At 36.7% G+C, this 21,408-nt stretch overlaps 1 protein-coding gene across 1 annotated transcript in view; it reads right to left on the bottom strand.

The window, feature by feature from the left end:
* CRB1 (crumbs cell polarity complex component 1) overlaps positions 1-21,408 on the bottom strand; it is a 312,251-nt gene that overhangs the window by 159,083 nt on the left and 131,760 nt on the right. Inside the window, exon 2 of the mRNA XM_044003104.1 lies at positions 13,488-14,069. Coding sequence (XP_043859039.1) covers positions 13,488-14,069 — 582 coding nt within the window. The remainder of the gene's footprint in view (positions 1-13,487; positions 14,070-21,408) is intronic.

Raw genomic sequence — 21,408 nt, 5'->3', positions numbered from 1 at the left:
TGTCAGAGATTGTACTTTTATTTTCTATATTCATTTTTTTGGATCAGGATTATACTTTGAAGCAGAAACTTTCTAGTACAACAGCAGGCCCTTTACATTGCATTCCTCATTTGCTCATGAAATGAAGGCCATGCATTCCCATTTGATTCTCTATGTAATAATAGTTTTATTCCCTCTCACCCCCTCCCCCTGAAACAATTCTTTATGTCTGTAGTATATCCATGGTACTCGTCAGCCAATTTCTGAGTGGTGCAGTGAATCTAAAAAACCTTCGTCGTGACTGTTCTTCCTATCATAAATTTGAAAAGTATGTGTAGCAGTAACAGCAGTGTCAGAATAGGCCACTCTGCCATTTAGGCTGGTTCACAGTTTGTAAAGTATATGGCAAACCAGAGAAGGTTTGGAAAGGAGCAATAGAAAATGATTAAAAGAATAGAAAATCAGCTTTCCAAGGAAAGGTTAAAATAACTGGGGTCATGGACCACGGAGAAGAGAAAGCTAAGGGGTGAGGATTACTGTCTTCAAATATTTGTATGGTTTTTTTTTATTAGGGAGATATATTGAATGCCTACAAAGGTCCCAAGAAGAAGAAATGGGCTTAAAGCAGTAAAGATTTTGGTGGTACGTGATAAAGAATTTAAGGAGGTTGCGTTGTCTCTGGAGCTTTTCAAAAGATTGAAAAGATCTGTCCTGAATACTTTAGACATTCACCTGCCTGAAGGCAGCAGGCAAGAGCAGATGATATCTTTAGGTCCCTTGCAGTTCTATAAATTGCTATGCCGTGTTTTTGAGAGGATCTGCTTTGTCGTCAAAACTTAGTGCTGGCTTTTCCCCTACTCTGTATTTAAACCTTTCTTTACTGTTCAATCTGAATGCATCAATCATTCCATCTAAAATCACATTTTTGCTTGTTTTTTTTTTTTTTGGTGGTTGTTGTTGTTGTTACTTCCTGGACTTTTCGTTGTGAAACATGACCTTAGTGATGCTATATCACAAATCATATCATATAGACATTATATGGGAAATAGAGTAGCATTATAGTGAGAACTCTTAAAAAATATATTATGTCACCTCCGTAGGGATCTCTGTCTTGTTAAACTTCTTGGTTCCCTTCACAATAAATATCTGTTGATGTATTCATAAATATAGATTAGAATACCAAATATATGTATAAACAGAATATATAATCGCAACATATTTAAATAACATATAATCTATGTTACATGTATATGTATATCCTCTATGGAACATAATTAAACTAAAGGTTTGTTGTACCACCTTTGCGATTGAGTAAGATAGCAAGTGACAGATCCTTTTTTTTTCCAGGACAATGAGGGTTAAGTGACTTGCCCAGGATCACACAGCTAGTATGTGTCAAGTGTCTGAGGCCAGATTTGAACTCAGGACCTACTGAATCCAGGGCTGGTGCTTTATCTACTGTGCCACCTAGCTGCCCCCCAGATCCTTCTTTTAGGGATGATGAATTATAGGGAAATTAAATAGCACTTTAGCAGGTTAAATAGGAAGTGCTAAAATACACATGATGCAATAATATCCTTTGGAACGAAAGCATTTCTTCTGTTGATACTCATTTTCCTTCATCATCTACATGAAGCATTTCCTGATCCTCTCAAACTTTCCTTTAAAATTACCTTGTGTAGTTACTGCTTTATATTATTCTCTTTAGATCCTGTAAGGTTGCCATCTGTAAGGGGCTAAAATTCTAGCTAGAATGTCTACAATCTAATGAGTGGTCACCTTAAGTTAGAAGCTTTAGCAAGAGTTTAGACTTTTAAGAATTTATTAAAGAGCAATCAGAAGTTGGTGAGGAGAGAGAGAGGTAAAAATCTAACTATTTCTAAGAGACCCCAGCATCCAACCTACCATACCGAGGTCAGGAACCCAAAAGACCCCAACACTTCCTTCCTCCTCCCAGAAGCCTCCTCTCCAACAGGAAACAGGACCACCACCCCCCCCACACACACACAGCTCCAAGCTAATTGGTTGGCAGCTATGATTGACAGAACTAAACAGGCAGCTCTACAGATGCAAGTTCCGGACCCCAGCCTGACCTTTGAAACCCTGAAAAAGGTCAGTTCCAGACACTAAAGTCACATGGCTTCCCCCAGTAGGGGGTGACATTCTAATTCTCATAATCCTTATATGTGTCCTTCTTGTCTCATCTGTTAGAGTATTAACTTCTTTATGGGTGGGGATTGTTTCATTCGTTGCAATTATATTTTCCGTGCCTAGTATGCAGTAAGTGCTCAAAAAGTGCTTGTTGATCAATTGACTTAAAGTTACTCTATCTTCATTTAAATATGATGAAGCCATGTTGACTGGTATGTTAAAACTTCAGAACTCTTTTCTCCCTTATTTTAATGTGTTCTTTTTGCTGTAGTGTTTGGTAACCCATAGCATTTTGTTTGTAAATACCTTTCTGTGAGTGTGCAAAAACAACTCGATATTTTGTGACCTTTTTTTCTTTTTGGTAACATCATGCATTCCATTGACCTTTTATTACCTTCTCCCAGACCCACCCACTTTCTTCTTTGAAGTCATTATCTGCTTGACATGAAAAATATACATTAGAAAGTTTAATGGCCAATTTCAAACACCAGCTCTCATTTATGGAATGATTAATTACATAAGCCTAAACTAAAAGCTGTCACACACTTGGAGTTATTCTTCTTCCATAAGAAAAAAAATCAAAAACTTTTGCAGCAATTTATTTTCCACTCAAGTTGTGGTTTTATGCTTATGCAAGAATGATTTTTCTTGCACCTTTGGTGCCTCTCCCCCCAGCCCATTTCACAGTAAATGAAGCACAGCTGAAGCACAGCTGAGGGCATAGAGAATGATTTCAGCAGTGCAATCTCTCTCTCTCCTCTCTGGCTCTCTCTGTATCTCTGTCTGTCTCTGTCTGTCTGTCTCCCTCTCTCTCGATGTGCTGCCCCAGTTGTTACCCCTTCTCCCACATCTACTATCTTTTAAAATTTATTACATTTTCTCGCTCCACAGCTCTGAGAAACATAGACTCTTTCCCAGCAGCAAGGTTCTTTATGATCACTCTAAATCTGGACGCAGCCCACAGCAGCCCAGGTCGACCGGATCAGGCTTCCAGAATACATCAGCAGGGCCAGGCTGAGTCTGACTAGTTCAGGGCAAACATGCTGACTGCTAATAGGTTTCCCCGACACGCCTCCTTTCCTTTTCCTCTTTGGTTTTTCTCTTGGTTCTGCAGACCTTCTTTGGGTTTCTCATCATCCGACTGCAGCTCCAACCACCACTGGTAACCATGGGGAGGCAGGAAAAAAAAATAAGCATCCTTTTGGGGCCACATGAAGGACATTAGTGCAAAGCAAACTTCCAAATTAAGAGACCTCTTCTCCTCATGCAGAGTTTGGTGGATGAAGACTGAAATCACAGCCTTTAATTCATGGGCATACCATGAATTAAAGGATGTTACAGGCATATAGCCTCAACCAATTATTATGTCGGCAATTCAATCCCTTGTTTAAAAAGAAAAAAATCAACTGTCAAATGCCCCCCCTAAAGAATTGAGGTGGTAAATTTATTGCCAACTGGTTAATAAAGGGGGGGGCAGAATATTTGTTCTAAAGGTATAGATGAACACCATTAAAAGCCTGCTGTTGGAAAAGAAAGGCACCCTTGATATAAGCTTTTGATATTACACTGGGCCAGATACACTGTACATCACTAGGCACACTAAGGCATGATTTGACCCAGAGTATAAATGAATCCGTTATACAGTGAGGTGCAACATAATGGATTTTTACTGAAATTCCTAGATGAAAGCTATTGGTCAGCATTGGAGTGCCCCTTGGCAATCCATTTATGCCTAAAATGAGACCCCTGAGTAGATTTTGTAGGAAACCAACTATATTAATGTTAAAGCTGAGAAGTTATTTTTAAGTTGTGATTTTGCAATGATGAGACTATCAAATTACTCTTAGTTTCCAGAACTTCCAATATTCCTCCTTTTGTGCCCTTTAAAATTTATTGTGTAAAATTTGAGGCCTGTTTAGCCTCAAAAAAGAAGCAAGAATGTAGAAACCTTTCAACTCAATTCAATTCCTTTCAGTTCAATTCACCAAACATTTACTAAGTGAATACCATATGCAAAAGTTCAGTTCTAGGCTCAGGGGAAACAGAGATGATAAATAACAACCTCTGTTTTCAGGGATTTTATAACCTAATGGTAGAGATTCCACATATGCACAGATAAATGTGATACAAGCTCCCATGTGAAAAGTGCAAAGTTGAGGTCCAGATATGGTGTGATAAGAAATTGGAGGAGAGAATAAGAACATTTTCTGTTGGGGTGGGGATGAGAGGTCTTCACAGAGTAGGGGGCATCTGATCTGGACAATGAAAATAGAATTCTTAACTTTAACCTTCATGATTCAGGAGATCTAAATAGTATGTTTCAGGAATGTGAGCAACCTGTGCATAAACACACACACAGAGAAAACTGCAAGATAAGTTGGAGAAATAGGTAGTAATTCAATTTGTCTAGAAGAGACAGCATGAAGAGATGTTGAGGGAAATAAGGCAGGAAAGGTAAGTTGAAGGGAGGCCTTAATGCCAGGTTAAGGAAATTGTATTTTAACCTTTGGGCTATGGAGAGAAATTAAATCAGTCAATCTACAAGTACTTTATTCCACCAGGCACTAGAGATACAAAGATAAAAAAGAAATAGCCCCTGCTTTCAACGTTCTAAATGATGAGGGGCAACACAAAGTTTTTTTTTTTTTAAGAAAAACCCCAGAATTTCCTAGATGAAAGCTACTGGTCAGCATCGGAGAGCCCCTAGCAATCTGTTTAAGCTTAAAGTGAGACCCCTGAGTGGATCTTGTAGCAACCAAGTAGACTCGTGCATTAGGAAAATTATACTGGTAGCTGTGTGAAGGGCAAAATGGATAATGGAGAGGATGGAAACAGGGAAGGTCTGATTAGGCAGCTATTACAGAAGGCTGTAAAAAAAAAAAAAAAAGAAAAAAAGGCCTGAAATTGGACAGATGCAATGTGTGAGGAAAGGAGCATAGAGATGGAAAAGATAATGCTAAAAATAGAAATGTATAGAACCTAATACAGTGCTTGACACCTAGCAGGCACTGAATATATGCTGATGGATTAATTGTTTGATTGATGGGATTTGGAAACTGATTATTAGATGTGGGAGGTTAGGAAGAAAGAAAATCACAGACTTCTCAGAGGGTTTGAGGCTGAATGATCCTAATTATTATAGTATCATCAAGCCTTAAAGGAAAGTTTGTAATAAAGTCAGGTTTGTGGCAAAAGATACTAAATTTGAATTTAGAGTTTGAGTTTAAGTTGTTAGCTGGGTATAAAAGCAGCTAGAAATGCTACCAGTATGGCTAAGAATTGGAAATCAAAAGAATGTCCATCAATGAAGAAATGGCTAAACAAACTGTGGTATGTGATTGTAATGGGGTATTATTGTGCTATAAGAAATGACAAAGAGGATGATTGCAGAAAGACCTGGAAAGATTTCTATAAATTGATGTATAGTGGAGTGAGCAGAACCAGGAGAATGTTGTGCACAATGGCAGCAGTATTTTTTGATAAAGAACTGTGAATGACAACTATTCTCAGCAGTACAAGGATGTGAGACAATCTCAATGGACTAATGATGAAGCATACTATCCACCTCCAAAGAACTGATATTGATTGAACACAGAGTGAAGCATGATATTTTTCACTTTATTTCTTTCAAATTTTTTCTTTTGAGTTTTTTTATACAAAATGACTGATTTGGTAATGTTTTGCATAAATTTACATGTATAACCTATATCTGAATGCTTACCACCTCAGGTAGGGAGGGAAGGAGGGGTAGATTTTGGAGCTCAAAACTTTAAATAAAAATTTTACTTAAAAAAAAAAAGAAGGGGAAGCTAGGTGGCGCAGTAGATAGAGCACCGGCCCTGGATTCAGGAGTACCTGAGTTCAAATCTGGCCTCAGACACTTACTAGCCGTGTGACCCTGGGCAAGTCACTTAACCCCAATTGCCTCACCAAAAAAAAAAAGAAAAAGAAATGCTACCAGTAGGTAGCTAGAAATGGAGTTCAGGAAGAAAATTGGAACTAGATTCTAGAGTCATATAAATAGGAATGATCAATCATACAAATCATGGGAGTGAATGGGATCACTGAGGGAAAGATTGTAGAGAAAAACAGAAAAGGGAAAAGGGCAGGGCTTTGAGGTATATCACACTTAACAGACATGAGAAAGAAAACAAACCATTAAGTGAGACTGAAATAGTATTCTGACGGGTGAAACCCCTGTTGGGGCAGGAGGGTGGAGAGGGAGAGAGAAGGAAGAGAAAGGGTAAATGATAGTATCAACACTTTTCAACTGTATTGAATGTATTCAAAATAATTCAAAGAAAGGGACTAAAATATTCATACCCTTAAACGCAGAAATTTCACAGCTAGGTAAATACTTTAAAGAAATCAATCATATAAGAGGAAGACTCCATATCAACCAAAATATTTCTAGAAGCACTATCTGTAATAGCAAAAATCTAGAAAACAAGTAGAAACACTATCCATTGATCAGGGAATGGTTAAAAAAGTTGTGGTACTTAAATGTAAGGGAATGTTACCATGCTGTGAGAAACCATGAATAGTCTGAATACAGAGAAACATGGAAGATGTGAACCAATATAAAATAAGCAGAACCAGAAAAACAATTTATACAATGACTCCGGTAATATAAATGGGAAAAATACCCAACAGCAACAAAACAATGAAATTAAATGCTATGAAATAATTTTTAAAATAGCTTTAGACCCAGAGAAGAAATTTGAAAAAAACACCTTTCTTCCTTCTTTGCAGAATATTGCGGGGAGAGAATGGTGGGCATGTAATGCTGTAGATATCATACTTTTTGAGGTTTTTTTTTTGGTTAGTTTTGCTTAACTGGTTTTTTCCCCTCCCATTTTTTCCTCTATTATAACTCTCTGGGAGAAGAGAAATTTGGAATTGAAGGTGATGTAAAAACAAAAATACGTCAGCCAAATATATTTTTTAAAAAGGAAACCGAATATGATCAAATATTCAGTCAGGTCTAATTCTACTGTAGTAATGTCTATGGGGCCTTTACCCTAAGCTAATGTTTTATCATACTCAGTTATTTCTTTTTTTAAACTTCCCTCTAGAAATTTGATTTCTGTTTAGATTTGATTCTGTATTGATTTTCTTTATTTGATTTAAGTATTGCACACCTACATCAAAATGATCTGAACATAAAATGAATGTAGATCTATAACCAGGAAGAAGAAATCAAAGTTCTGCCCAAGGGCACTGACAATATCAGAGGGCACACAGAAACAACAAAGCTTAGCACCACCAAATTAACAAGAATTATTAACTAAAATATGAAGTTACTAAATTACTTCTCCTTTCCTCAAGAACCAATCTCATAAGGCCTGTCCTTACAGTGTCCTGCATTTGGTAATGTGTTTCATGCTACTTTTTCTGGGTGTATTTTGTAAAGTCTACCCTTAGTGCCAAAATTGCCAGTTAAGGCTCTGACATATCTCGGGTCCTGGAATAGTAGTTACCGAGATTATCACAAGGGCACTACCTATATTGGGGGAATGCTTGTGTTTTTATGCAAACCTTGGCATACTATTTATAGGTGCACTGTGTGTAGCATCAAATAAAAGTATTATAATTACATAGACTAATTACTACACATAATTAATTCCCTTCTAGCATTTCACCAAATATGAGTTGGGGATAGCAAGTTTTAGATTCAAATTCTATTACTAAATTAAAGAAAAAGAAACATGACATAGGAGTTGCATTCATTCAGAAAGCAGAACAAAATCAAAAGGTAAAAAGATTATAAGCTCCTCTGTGCCACATTCTTTTTTCTACCCCCTCAGCTACTAGTATAGTATCAGGGACTTATCAAGTGATCTGTAATTACTTTTCAACTTAACATTGACATATTGTGATATACCTAGAGGTGGTATAGATGGAAAACAACTGTGGAATATATATATATTTTACTTCAGTTAAATTAACAGGAAAGGATGAAAGAATTTTTATTTGGACCCTGATGGGTGGAACTTTGAGCACGGAGCATAGTGTTACATAATTGATGCTCAATAAATATTTGTCTGAATGAAGTAACAGACACAATTATTAAATTTTCAAAAAGGCTATTTATTACAAATACACCCTCAATTATGCCCCTTCTGCCACTATTAACTAACAGCTTTGCAGTCCTTTGGAATGTATGTGTGTTTTACATATTCTCTAATATATGAGCCTTATTATAACCCTGTGAGATTAGTACTACAGGTTATCACTCTCATTTTATAGATGAGGAAAACGAGTACCAGGAAGGGTAGGTGACTTCTCTAGTCACATAGCTAACAATTGTTAGAGAATTGGATTACAGATCTAAGAATCTATCCACTAAAAGCCATCATTGGGAAATATCTGAAGCCTGATCATAGCTACCTTTGTGTTTCCATTTGGGCCACCTATAACTTGGAGTATATCAAACTTGCGATGCTCAAAATATTACAAAAATGAATGTTGAAAACTACCTTTATAAGTAATTGGGAAAATAAAAAACTATTAAGTTTTAACTATTAAGAATATTTTTTTTTGAGATATTTTATTTTTTCGGTTACATGTAAAGATAGTTCTCAACTTTTGTTTATACATGCTTTACAATTTCAGATTTTTCTCCCTCCCTCCCTCCCATCCCTCCCACCTCCCCTAGACAGCAGGTAATCTGATATAGGTTATATCTATATATATCTATACATATACATATAGATATATATATACACACACATATATATACACATAATAACATTAATCCTATTTCTGCATTAATCCTGTTACAAGAGAAAGAATCAGAGCAGTGATGCAAAACCTCAAAATAGAAAAAAAAAACAACAGCACCCAAAACAAAAGAAATAATATGGTTCAATCAGCATCTATACTCCACAGTTCTTTCTTTCTTTTTTTTTCTTGGATTTGGAGATCCTCTTCTATCATGAGTTCCCTGGAACTCTTCTGTACCATTGCATTGGTGAGAAGAATATAGTCCATCACAGTAGGTCAACACTCAATGTTGATGATACTGTGTACAATGTTCTTCTGGTTCTGCTCATCTCACTCATCATCAGCTCACGTAAGACCCTCCAGGTTTCTCTGAACTCTTCCTGCTCATCATTTCTTACAGCACAATAGTATTCCATTGTATTCATATACCACAACTTGTCCAGCCATTCCCCAATTGATGGGCACCCCCTCAACTTCCAATTCCTTGCTACCACGTAAAGAGCAGCTATAAATATTTTTGTACATGTGGGTCCCTTTCCCCCTTCCATGATTTCTTTGGGCAAAAGACCTAAAAGTGGGATTGCTGGGTCAAAGGGTATGCACAGCTTTATCGCCCTTTGGGCATAATTCCAAATTGCTCTCCAGAATGGTTGGATCAGCTCACAGCTCCACCAACAATGCATTAGTGTTCCAATTTTCCCACAGCCTCTCCAACATTTATTATCTTCCTTTTTTGTCATTTTAGCCAATCTGATAGGTGTCAGGTGGTACCTCAGAGTTGTTTTAATTTGCATCTCTCTAATCATTAGAGATTTAGAGCATTTTTTCATATGGGAATAGATAGCTTTGGTTTCTTCATCAGAAAACTGCCTGTTCATATCCTTTGACCATTTCTCAATTGGGGAATGACTTGGATAACTATTAAGAATATTGATGTTAAAAAGATAACAAAAGTAAGACAAGAAGTTGGGAGTTGGTCTAGCAATGCTTATATCTTGCATAGTTACTCTACGAATGGACAATGAGAATGACCTAGAATTAAATAGGAGGAAGGGTGGGATTGCATTAGAGAAATTTTTTAGTGTTTTTAGTGATTTTAGACTGCTTTTTATCGCAAGAAATTCATGTAGAACCAGCAAAATAATCATAAAGAGCCTTAGTGTATAAGTTCTGGTAATATGTTATAATCATGAGGCTGTATTCTTCCCATCCCAGTGGGTTAATGAAAAATGTATTATAAATAATAATAAAGGGTTCTGGTATAAATTCTGTAAAATGTAGAAATTATAATGATTACTTTCATTTTATGGACTGTGTGGGGGTAATGGTGAAAAAGCTGGGAGAAAAGAAAAGTTGGAATTCCAAGAATACAAAAGGAAATAAGAGAGATGGGAGCTAATGGAACAGGTGGCTCTAGAAATAAGAAAAAATGGAATCATATGGTAGAGGAATATGTCATATGATACAGAAATGTGAAAATAAGAAAGGGTGAGTTTCATGGATAAATGATTAAGGCAAGAGTAACTCAGTGAGGATAGAGAAGGGGATTTTGATATATGATAGATGAGTAGGCACCCATCATATGGCAATGAAACGTTGAAGAGATAAAAGAGCAAGATAATCATCATGAAGTACTCATCTAGGTTGGTGTGTGGTCTTCACAAGGTTGGGAAGGGTCAAGGAATGAGAATGGAACATTACTAAATAATCAAGTTTAAACTTGATCATGTATTTTATTACAAAATTACCACAGAACCTCCTTGGGAAAGAATATATATTTGAAATATCATTGCCACAATTTGTTTAATGACAGGAAAGGAAAAAATGAATTAATCCATTTGACAATAAATTCACAATTATTTTAAAATACTGGTTTCTTTCAACATCTCCATCACACTTCAATTAATAAGTACTTTGGGAGTCAGGAGGAACCCACTATTTTGCATGATAATATTCCCTGATAGGCTCTGATGTTGGTCCTATCAGAATTAGAGGGTATAGTCAGAATGCAAGGGCTTTGCCATATGTGGGGCAGCATGAACTAGCCTTTGGAGAAGTGAGACAATCCAGGTCCATTGGTCTTGGCTCAAGTTTACCCAGCTTGGCTATACCACAACTCCTAAGGGTCTATGGTAGTGAGATCAAGGAAAAGCCTGTGTGCTCTACTGGTATCCATACAATACCAAGGAAACCAGAGGGAGGCCTCTAGCATGTCAGGTGAATTCTCTGTGGAAGAATTATCCAGAATGAAAGGGAATGGTTGAGTTCTTATCTACACTGCTACTTTGAGGAGATCACCAAATTATTTGATCATAATCTTTTATAATTCTATCTTTCCCTCTGCCTTAAATCCCCAACCCTGTTCTTTGTCTTCACTATTACCTGCATTCCTCTGTTCTTTTTCAAGCCATCACTCCTACACTGGCCATACCTTTCTTTCTATATCTCAGTCCTTTAAAAAAAGACCCATTCGACTCTACATTATCCTCAAGATCCAAGTCCCTTGTTTCTATATCCTATCATAAATTATGCCTTGTTAAGTTCTTTGGTTTATTTCCACCATCTACTGCTTTCTCTCTTACTGAGGTGCTGAACAAAGCTAGATAAAATCATGAAACCATGCTGGATCCACTATGAATTTGTTACATAGTTTAAAATGGGTCCTCATTTCAGTAAGACAATCCTTTTATACTTCTTAATCCACTCATTATCCCACTCACCGTAGGAGTTCTACTAAACCTTTTCATCCATCCTGTTTCAAATAACATCCCTTCCTCCTACCATCAGCTGCAGATTTTGCCTATTATTTTATCCAACAATTGAGGTTTACTAAGACTTTCTTTATCTCCTCTCCTCATCTCACAGGCAGGTGACAGAGTGCACAGAGTGCAGGGCCCGAGTCAGGAAAACTCATCTTTCTGAGTTCAAATCTAGCCTCAGACAATTCCTGGCTGTGTGACCCTGCGCAAGTCACTTAATCCTGTTTGCCTCAGCTCTTCATCAGTAAAATGAGCTAAAGAAGGAAATGGCAAACCGCTCCAGTATCTATTCCAAGACAACCTTATATAGGGTCATGAAGAGTTGGACATGGCTGAAAAATGACTCAACAACAACTTCATCTCATATTACTAAGATGTCCTCCACCACTATCTCCTTCATTCCTGTCTCCATGAAGAGATGGCCCTTCTTTTTACTAAGGCAAACCCCTCTATGTGCATCCTTAACTCCACTCCATCCTGTTTTATCCAGCAGATTGCCCCCTTTTTACTATCCCTTCTATCTCACTGATCTTTAGTTTTCCCCTGCTTCCTTGCAGGCTATTAATATGTCCATATTTTCCTATCCTTAAATTACCTTTATTTGATTCCCACTACATAACACCCTATATTTCTCCTGCCTTTCATGGCTAAACTCTTTGAGGAAGCCATATATAACTGGTGCTGCTTCTTCTTCTTCTCTCACATTCTTCTAACCCTTCTTCAGTCTGGCTTCAAAACTCATCATTCACCTGAAACGACTTTTTCCAAAATAACCAATGATCTCTGTTTTTTGTTTGTTTTTGCGGGGCAATGAGGGTTAAGTGACTTCTCCAAAGTCATAAAGCTAGTAAGTGTCAAGTTATCTGAGGCCAAATTTGAACTCAGGTCCTCCTGAATCCAGGGCTGGTGTTTTCTCCACTGCGCCACCTAGCTGCCCCACAATGATCTCTTAATTACATTCACACAATTGCTGTCCTGGTATAGGCCCTTATCACCTGGATTATTGCAAAAGCCTACTGCTTGGTCTCCTAGCCACTCCAATCCATCCTCAACTCAGATGCCAAAGTTATCTTCCTAATGTTCAGGATTAATAATGTCATCATGTGTGCATGCACAGACATGCACACACACACACACACACACACACACACACACACACACTCTAAATCCACAGCCCCCTATTATCTTCAGGATCAAAATAAAATCCTTTTTGTTTTTTAAAGCTCTTCACAACTGGTGTCTTCCTACCTTCCTTCCAGTCATCTTATATTTTATTCCCCTCCATATGCTCTATAACCCAGCAACATTGGCTTACTTGTTATTTCTTTCACACAACACTCCATCTTCATTTAGACTCAGTGCCTGGAATGTTCTCCCTCCTCACCTTCATCCCCTGCTATCCCTTTCCTCCATCAAGATTCAGTTTATATCCTGTAACAAGCAAGAGGCCTTTCACATTTCCCCTCTCCCCTGCTAATGCCTTTCTTCTGACATTACTTCCCATTTGCACTGTATATATCTGGTCCATATGTAATTGTTTGCATATTGTCTCCTCTATAAGAATGTGAGCTCTTTGTGAGTAGAGATAGTGTTTTTATTTGGCATATAGGAAGCACATATTAAATGTTTGTTGATTAATAGAATTAATTATCCAAGGATCAATATACAACATAGAACTAGTAATATAAAAATACTTGTAATTCAGCAGTATTCATTTTGGTAACCAAAAAGCTCATTTTCATGCAGTAGCTAAATCCAATTGAGAATTGTATCATCTTCAGTATTAAAGAATAAGTAGTTAGGACAGAAATCATTATCCCCACTGCTTTCCATATCCATAATGAAAAATGTCTTAGATGGAATCAAACTTACCAATGTACTCTGGTGGACAGTCACAGATGTAGCTCCCGACCTTGTTGCGACATTTAGCCCCATTCTGGCAGGGATCTGAAACACATTCATCTACTTCCCGTTCACAATATCTTCCTTGATATCCAGGGACACAGAAACAGGAATAGCCATTGATTCCATCTTGGCATACAGCTCCGTTGCGACAAGGGTTGGAACCACACTCATTGAAATCAGTCTCACAGTGCTTTCCAATAAACCCATCAGGACAGTCACAGAAGGGGCCAGAGGTGCCATGGTGGCAAATGCCTCCATGTCTACAAAAGCCTGAGATACAGGACCTAAAAGTGATTTCACATGTTTTCCCACCATATCCTGGGGGACAGCGACAGAGAAAGCCAGGTTCGATATCTAGATCAAAACAAGTTCCATTTCGTTTACAGGGCTTGGAGGAACACGAAACCAACTTTTTATCACAATCTTCCCCCACATTTTCAGTTGTGTTGGAACAGTGGCAACTATTGTGCTCATCAACACCATCACATGTAGAATTTTTTGGACAAGGATTTGAGAGGCATTCAGTGTCATTTCCAATGCAAAAGGATTCTGCAAGAAAAGAAAAAAAATCATCACAAAATGACAGGTAAACATTCAGATACCTGAAAGTATGAGATAAAAAACCCCAATCTTTTTCTTTAAAAAAACATGTAGCCAGTAAGTCTTTTAGATAAATGAAATCCATAAATTAAATTAATTCGATAAAGCAAAACTTCATATTAGAAACTGAGTAAGCCTCACTTTTCTACTCTTTTTGTTTGATATAAAGGCAACTGAACCATGAATTTGGGTATATGGAACTGGTCTGATGGTAGTATAAACTCAAAATTTTGAAATTCACATTCTTTTATGGAGGAACAAGCTGGGATAGTGAGTTGGGACAGAAATAGAACTTGTTCTCAAAAGGTATTTCTTTACTCAAAATTGATCTGGGCACTTCTAACTTGGTTGTCTAATTGAAAGTGAAATGGATATTTAATTCACTCATGGAATTTGTCTAATATTCTAGGACCATAACTTTTTAATGCTACCTTAATATATATCATTATCATTATCATTATTATTGTTATTATTATTATTATTATTGAGAAGCAGTTTACCACAGTTGATAGAGAACTGGATTTGCAGTCAAGAAGATGTGAGTTCAAATTCTGCCTTGGACACTTTTTAGCTGTATGACCCTGAGCAAGTCTTTTTCTAGTCCATTCATTCTATCCTCTACTTGGATGTCAAATTAATTTTCCTAAAGTGCAGATCTGACCATGTCACACATTCCCACCTCCTTCAATAAACTCTAGTGACTTACCATGACCTCTAGGATCAAATATAGAATCCTCCATTTGGCATTTGAAGCCCTTCACAACTTGGCCTCCTCCTGCTTTCTAGTCTCCTTACACCTTACTAACCCTTTGACTCCCTACCACATGCCCAGGATCTGGTCCCAGTGGCTTTCTTGGTGTTCCTCACACAAGATACTCAATCTCCAGATATCAGGAATTTTCACTAGTTGTTGCTCATTTTCTGGAACATTCCTCTTCCTCATCTCTGCCTCTTGACCTTCTTCAAGTCCTAGTTAAAAATCCCATTGCCTATGAGGAACCTTTCCTAATCTTCCTTAATGCCAGTGCTGTCTCCATATTATCTCCAATTTATCCTATATTTATAGTTTTTGTACATCATTGTTTTCATGTTGTCTTTCCCTTAGACTGTGAGCACCTTCATATCAGGGACTGTCTTTTGCCTTTCTTTGTATGCGCAGAGATTAGCACAGTGTCTGGTATTTACCAGTAGTAAGCACAGTAGGTGCTTAATTAATGCTTTTTAACTGACTGCCCGCCTTAAACTCTCTAAGTTTCTTCATTTGTAAAATGTGGGGGTTGAACTTGATGGCCCCTTTTAGCTCTAAATCTATAACCCCATGAACTATGGGTAAATCATTCAAGTTTTCAGTACTCTCAGAAAACTCTTGAAGACTATAAGTTGTAGATTGTAGGTATATGTATAACTATCATTAATATTGTTATCAACATCATTAATCCTACTTTAACCAAAAAACCCCCAATAGTTAGGATGAAAACTAAATTTTTATCTATTCTCATTTAGAGTCATGCTGCTTAATACTGATTGATACTCAGTTCTGTTTTTAGATTGAAAGGAAAAAATATTTTTTATTGATTTGATGTCAGCATGATTTTCTGAAAGTTCTCTATTTAATTATGCTAAGATTTTTGGGAACGGTGGCGTTCCAAACCAGAAGGCTCCAGCAAAGAGTTTTACTCAGTGGGGGAAAATAATCCTTGACTTGTAATTTGGCAGAAAGTCAGAAGGCCTGGGAAACAAAGTTCCAGACATGGATTCAGAAATACCAGGGTTTGAATCCTACCAGATAAGAGCTGTGTAATCCCAGGCAAGTCCCTTCACCTGTCTAAACTTCAGCTATATAAACTATTTCCATCTGTAAAATGAGAATAGTAATAACACCCACTTCACAAGGCTGTTGTTCAGTACAGTATCTAGGAGTTATAGGACCTATTATATGGAGGCCTTTTAATAGCTTCTCAATATTCACAATGGATTAACCACTAAAAAAGGAAAAAAGGAACATTTATAATTGCAAAAAAGGAAAGGAGAAAGAATAAATAGTAAAAATACTGTCTAAAATATTTATAGCAATATTTAAAGTGCTAGTGGTCTGGTTGAAAATACATAGCTAAATATATCAAAGTAATGCTGTTTTTCTTTGCAAATTGTATGGTTCTGTTTGGTTTTCCTCCAAATCCAATCAGATGTTATTTAAACCATAAAAATAAAACAAACAAACAAACAAACCTACGGAATTTGCTGTATGTTTGAACTAGGAAGTTCCCCTAATTTAGTAGCCACTCTTTAGAATGATGGTTGGAAGCCACCAAACTGCTTTCCAAGCAAATAGAAAAACAGTAGGTTTATAAAGAAAATTTTCATTAAGCAATAGAAAGAAAATATTGTGCATTCTAATTATATATTAGAAAGGAAAGTGGATATTTTCTCCCAAAGAAACTGCATCTATACTACCAAAGTAAAAAACTGAACAATTTTAGCCTAACGAAAAACATGAATTGTCAAGAAATGTGATTTCTTCTTTCCCCCTTAATGCTATTACCATTACCCAGATAACTGGAATTAACTTACCACAAATATCCCTTTGCCTGTGGAAAAATAATGTCAGACTGAGTCTTAACCTATGTTAACTACTATCTTTAAAATACAGTAATTCAGACTAAGCTATTCATAGCAATGCAATGATCCAGGACAACTCTGAAAGACTTATGAAAAATGCTATCCATCCCCAGAGAAAGAAATGATGGTGTCTGAAGGATACCTTTAAAAATTTTTTTTTTTTTACTTTATTTTTCTTAAGGTTTTTTTGGTATATGTTTTCTTTCACAACAAAACTAATATGGAAATGTTTTGCCTGACTACATACACATGTACAATGTATATGGAATTGCTTGCCTTCTTGATGGGGGAAGGGGGAGGAAGGGAGAGAATTTGGAACTCCAATTTTTAAAAATGAATGTTAAAATTGTTTTTACATGTAACTGGGGAAAATACAAAAATAAATATTTTTTAATGGAGTAATTCATGCAGCCAAAATTAGAAGGGAAGCAGAAAGCTCGGAAACAATTTTTATAACCAGTGTTTCTGATAAAGACCTCATTTCTAAGAGATATAGGGAGCTAAATCAAATTTATATGCATGCAAGTCATTCCCCAATTGAAAAATGGTCAAAGGATATGAACAGGCAGTTTTCAGATGAAAAAATAAAAGCTATTACCATATGAAAAAATGCTTTAAATCACTATTGATTTAAAAATGCAAATTTAAACAAGTCTCAGGTACCACCTCACACCTATCAGATTGGTTAATATGACAAAAAAAAGGAAATAATAGATGTTGGACAAGCTGTGGAAAAATTGGAACACTAATACATTATTGGTAGAGTTGTGAATAGATCCAATCCTTTTAGAGAGCAATTTGGAACTATGCCCATAGGGCTATAAAGCTCTGCATAAATACTACTACTAGGTCTGTATCCAAAAGAGCTCATGAAAAAGGGGAAAAGACACACATGTACAAAAGTATTTATAGCAGCTCTCTTTATCATGGCAAAGAATTGGAAATTGACGGGTTACCTACATTTTCTTTTTTTTCTTTTCTTTTCTTTTTTTTTTTTGGTGGGGCAATTGGGGTTAAGTGACTTGCCCAGGGTCACACAGCTAGTAAGTGTTAAGTGTCTGAGGCCAGATTTGAACTCAGGTACTCCTGAATCCAGGGCTGGTGCTCTATCCACTGCGCCATCTAGCTGCCCCTGGGTTACCTACATTTTCAATCTTAAACTATGATAGTAGTTTAAGCAAGAATATGAAAAAAGAGATATGCAGAATTTAAGTGATTTATTCATAATGACAGTATATAAGTGTTAAAAGTGGAATTTAAACTTAGGTCTTCCTCTAAGTTAGATTCCAAGTCTAACCCTCTTTCCATTAATCTGAAATACCCATCTTTTCTTATGAGTATTTGGTATAGTAGAAAGAATCAAAAAGCTTGAGTTCAAATTCCAGTTTTTCTTGATCAATCAACAAATATTTAGTTAGTGCCTAACACTATGATAGGTGAAATTTTTGTACTCGAAATGCAAAGATAAAAATGAAAGAGTCAATCTTACCCTCAAGAGACTTTCATTCCATTTAAGGAGATAACATATACACATAAATACATATGTATAATATATAATCTAGAAATATAGAAAAATATGCACATATACATGTACATATCTATACACACACACATGCACGCGCGAGCACACACACACACACACACATACTGACTACCTGTTTGGTTTTTGGCCAGCCATTATACCTTTTATAACTCCAGTTTTCTCACCTACACAAGGTTGGACTTTTTCCAGCCAATGAACCATTATTCCTTCCGATTCTAAATGTCACAATCAAATTCAAATAAAATATTTGGATAATTTCTCAATTATCTCAGTCAATGAAAAACTGCCCTCTGTATGCAAATTCATTATATCATTGTAATTGTTATTTTTATTCCCTCCTTCTAGGAGTAGAGACAAGCAGTGGGTAGAGATGTGGCTTTGGAGTCACTAAGACCTGGGTTCAAATCTTGCCTCTGTCTGACACATACTAACTGTGTGAGCATGTGCAAGTTCTAGGAAGCTCTCTGAGATTATAATTTAGTCAGTCAGTAAACAAGCTTTAATTTATTAAGTGCTGTGTGCCACGTATTGTGCTATGCACTGGAGATACAAAGAAAGGGAAATAACATGGTCCTTGCCCTCAAGGGACTCATATTGGAATGGAGGAAAGAATATGCAAATAACTGGTTACAGATGAATGGCTGATCTGCATTGGTGGATAGAATTTTCAAGTTGGGAATTCTCAACACTGATGAAATCATAGGTTCCAATTGCAGCCCTGCCCTTTGAATCAAAGAAGTCTAAAGTTAGTTGATGATACTTTTGTTCATAAAGTATTTTTTCAAAAGGACCACAATTAAAAATGTTTGCTGGGGGGCCAGCTAGGTGGCGCAGTGGATAAAGCACCGGCCCTGGATTCAGGAGTACCTGAGTTCAAATCCGGCCTCAGACACTTAACACTTACTAGCTGTGTGACCCTGGGCAAGTCACTTAACCCCAATTGCCTTACCAAAAAAAAAATGTTTGCTGGGCAAATATAGTAAATGGAGACTTTTGCTCTTGTGATATCTATTTGTGTGTGTATATGTGTGTGTGATAAGAAATCCCTCTTATGTAAATTGTAAGAAATAATTAAAAATCTTCTCTCCCTCATGTTTATTTTCAGGAAAGTTAGCATCTTTTTCCTGGAATGGTACCTACTGAGGTATTGGGGATGGCTTATTGGGTATGTATAAGATAGAAAGGGCAAGAGTCAGAAGAATGTCCCAAGTAAGCTCACAATCATCAGCTATGGAGGCAGTTTGTCAGACAGAAAAAAGACTTTGAGTGCCTATAATATGCAGAGTAAGCGTCTATAGATTCTAAAGAGGAGTGATATGCGTATTAATTTCCCCCTCTACAGATTACCTGTGTTCCAGATATCTCAGCTACCTTGTGTTATACTTCCTAATTGCTATTGATTCCTTGGGCCTAAGCCATACACTCTGAATGATTTTTTCTAGCTTTGGTTGTGACCTGAGAGCCATACAACTGTTTTGCTCAGTCCCCCTTGTGGACAAAATTTTGTATTTTCCAGACATATGGTTGGGATTAGAGGTGAGAAAGAGACCTGGATTAACTGACCACAGACTTTCATGGGCCTGAAAATGAACTAACCTGATAGCCATAGACAATGCTATTTTAACAATAATAGAAAAATGAACCACCATGTCATTCCCTAGAGGCTACAGGGCTCATTGTATAAAAATTCTCCAGGCAGTTATTATTAATGATATTAATGGAAAAAAAATTTAAGTGCTTTTGACTAGGAATGCCAAGAATACAATTCCAGGCCTTGAAAAAGCATTTAAAAATTATAACTGGAATTCATTTACCAGGGAAATCACAATGGAGTGTTTTAATTCAGGCTCTCACTTGTGAATCACATACCTAGTTGTAAATTTTAATAGGATGTGAAGTCTATTTGTGACTTTCAGACCAATTTAGTTTTCTGCTGATTTACTTGCTTGCAGTAAAGTTTGCCATCTACTGGCCATTTTAAATATTTCTAGAGGATCAAAATAAAAGAAGATAGTAGTAAGTAACATAATACTGCTAAAATTTGACAATGTAGTTTCTGGATTATAAATGGGTTACTCTGTTTAATTTGTATGAAGGTTAGTTGTTATATATAACAGACCCAGGAGCCACAAAATGAAGTCAGTAACTAATGTAAAATAATCTTTATTTTTATAATAAATAGTTTTCAACTAGGACAAAAAGGGAGTAGGGAAAGAAAGCCAATTTAAGGGTTCAGGTTACGTATAACAAGCTTTCAGAGGATGCTTAATTGCTATCTTCAGACATCATTATAAATAACATCTTTACATACTTGGTACTCTACTCATTTAAAAAAAAATCATTTAGACAATTTGGTACCAAGTTACTCCTTGAATAATTGCCAAAGATAAGAATTGTTTACCCTTAAATATATTCAGACCTCTTATCTGCCCCTTTTCTTTGTAAAACAACTAGTCAGTGAACATTTGAAGCTCACAGAGACCAACCTACCATTACTATGTCATCTCCTCCTTGGATTTACTGTCCCTCTTATTGTCCCCATATATTTGTATTGCTATCTGAAGGACAGACCAACCAACCTTGCTGCTCTCTAGATCGTATCTGAGATAAGATCAGCACTAAAGTTTGAAACAAACAAAAAAGTCAGTCCCTTAAACAGTATAAGGGAAAAATGAAACACTAATATTATATTATTTACTCACTGTCTAAAAAGGAATATTTGAAATATTACTTATTTTTAACCAGATAAAATACTTTTCAGTTGTCTTGTTATTGCCCTTCCTTTTCAAAGAGGATCAATGATATCACAGGGTGATGTCTTGATTTGAATGTGAAGTGGATTTAAATGAGGCAGAGCTGCACAACATTGTTAAGCCTCACTCTCCCAGAGTCATCAAAGTGCAGTGGCAAAATAAAAGTCTGGACCTCTGGTGAGGGCCCAGGACACAGTGGGTTGACCTTGGTGTCTTTAATGTCCGACCAAGCTCTAAGCGCTTCACAGCTCCTGTTTCAGCTACCTTCATGACCATTGGAACAAATTGTTCTTATGTACCCATTCCATTGGAGGAAGTCTCCACATGCTTGGAGCAAACATCCCCCTAAATGATGGGTTTGAGACCTGTTGGC

The sequence above is a fragment of the Dromiciops gliroides genome, chromosome 4, assembly GCF_019393635.1.
Source record: "Dromiciops gliroides isolate mDroGli1 chromosome 4, mDroGli1.pri, whole genome shotgun sequence".
In the NCBI taxonomy this organism is placed as follows: Eukaryota; Metazoa; Chordata; class Mammalia; order Microbiotheria; family Microbiotheriidae; genus Dromiciops; species Dromiciops gliroides.
The sequence above is the reverse complement of the archived record's forward strand: the minus strand, read 5'-3'. Positions and strand labels throughout refer to the sequence as shown.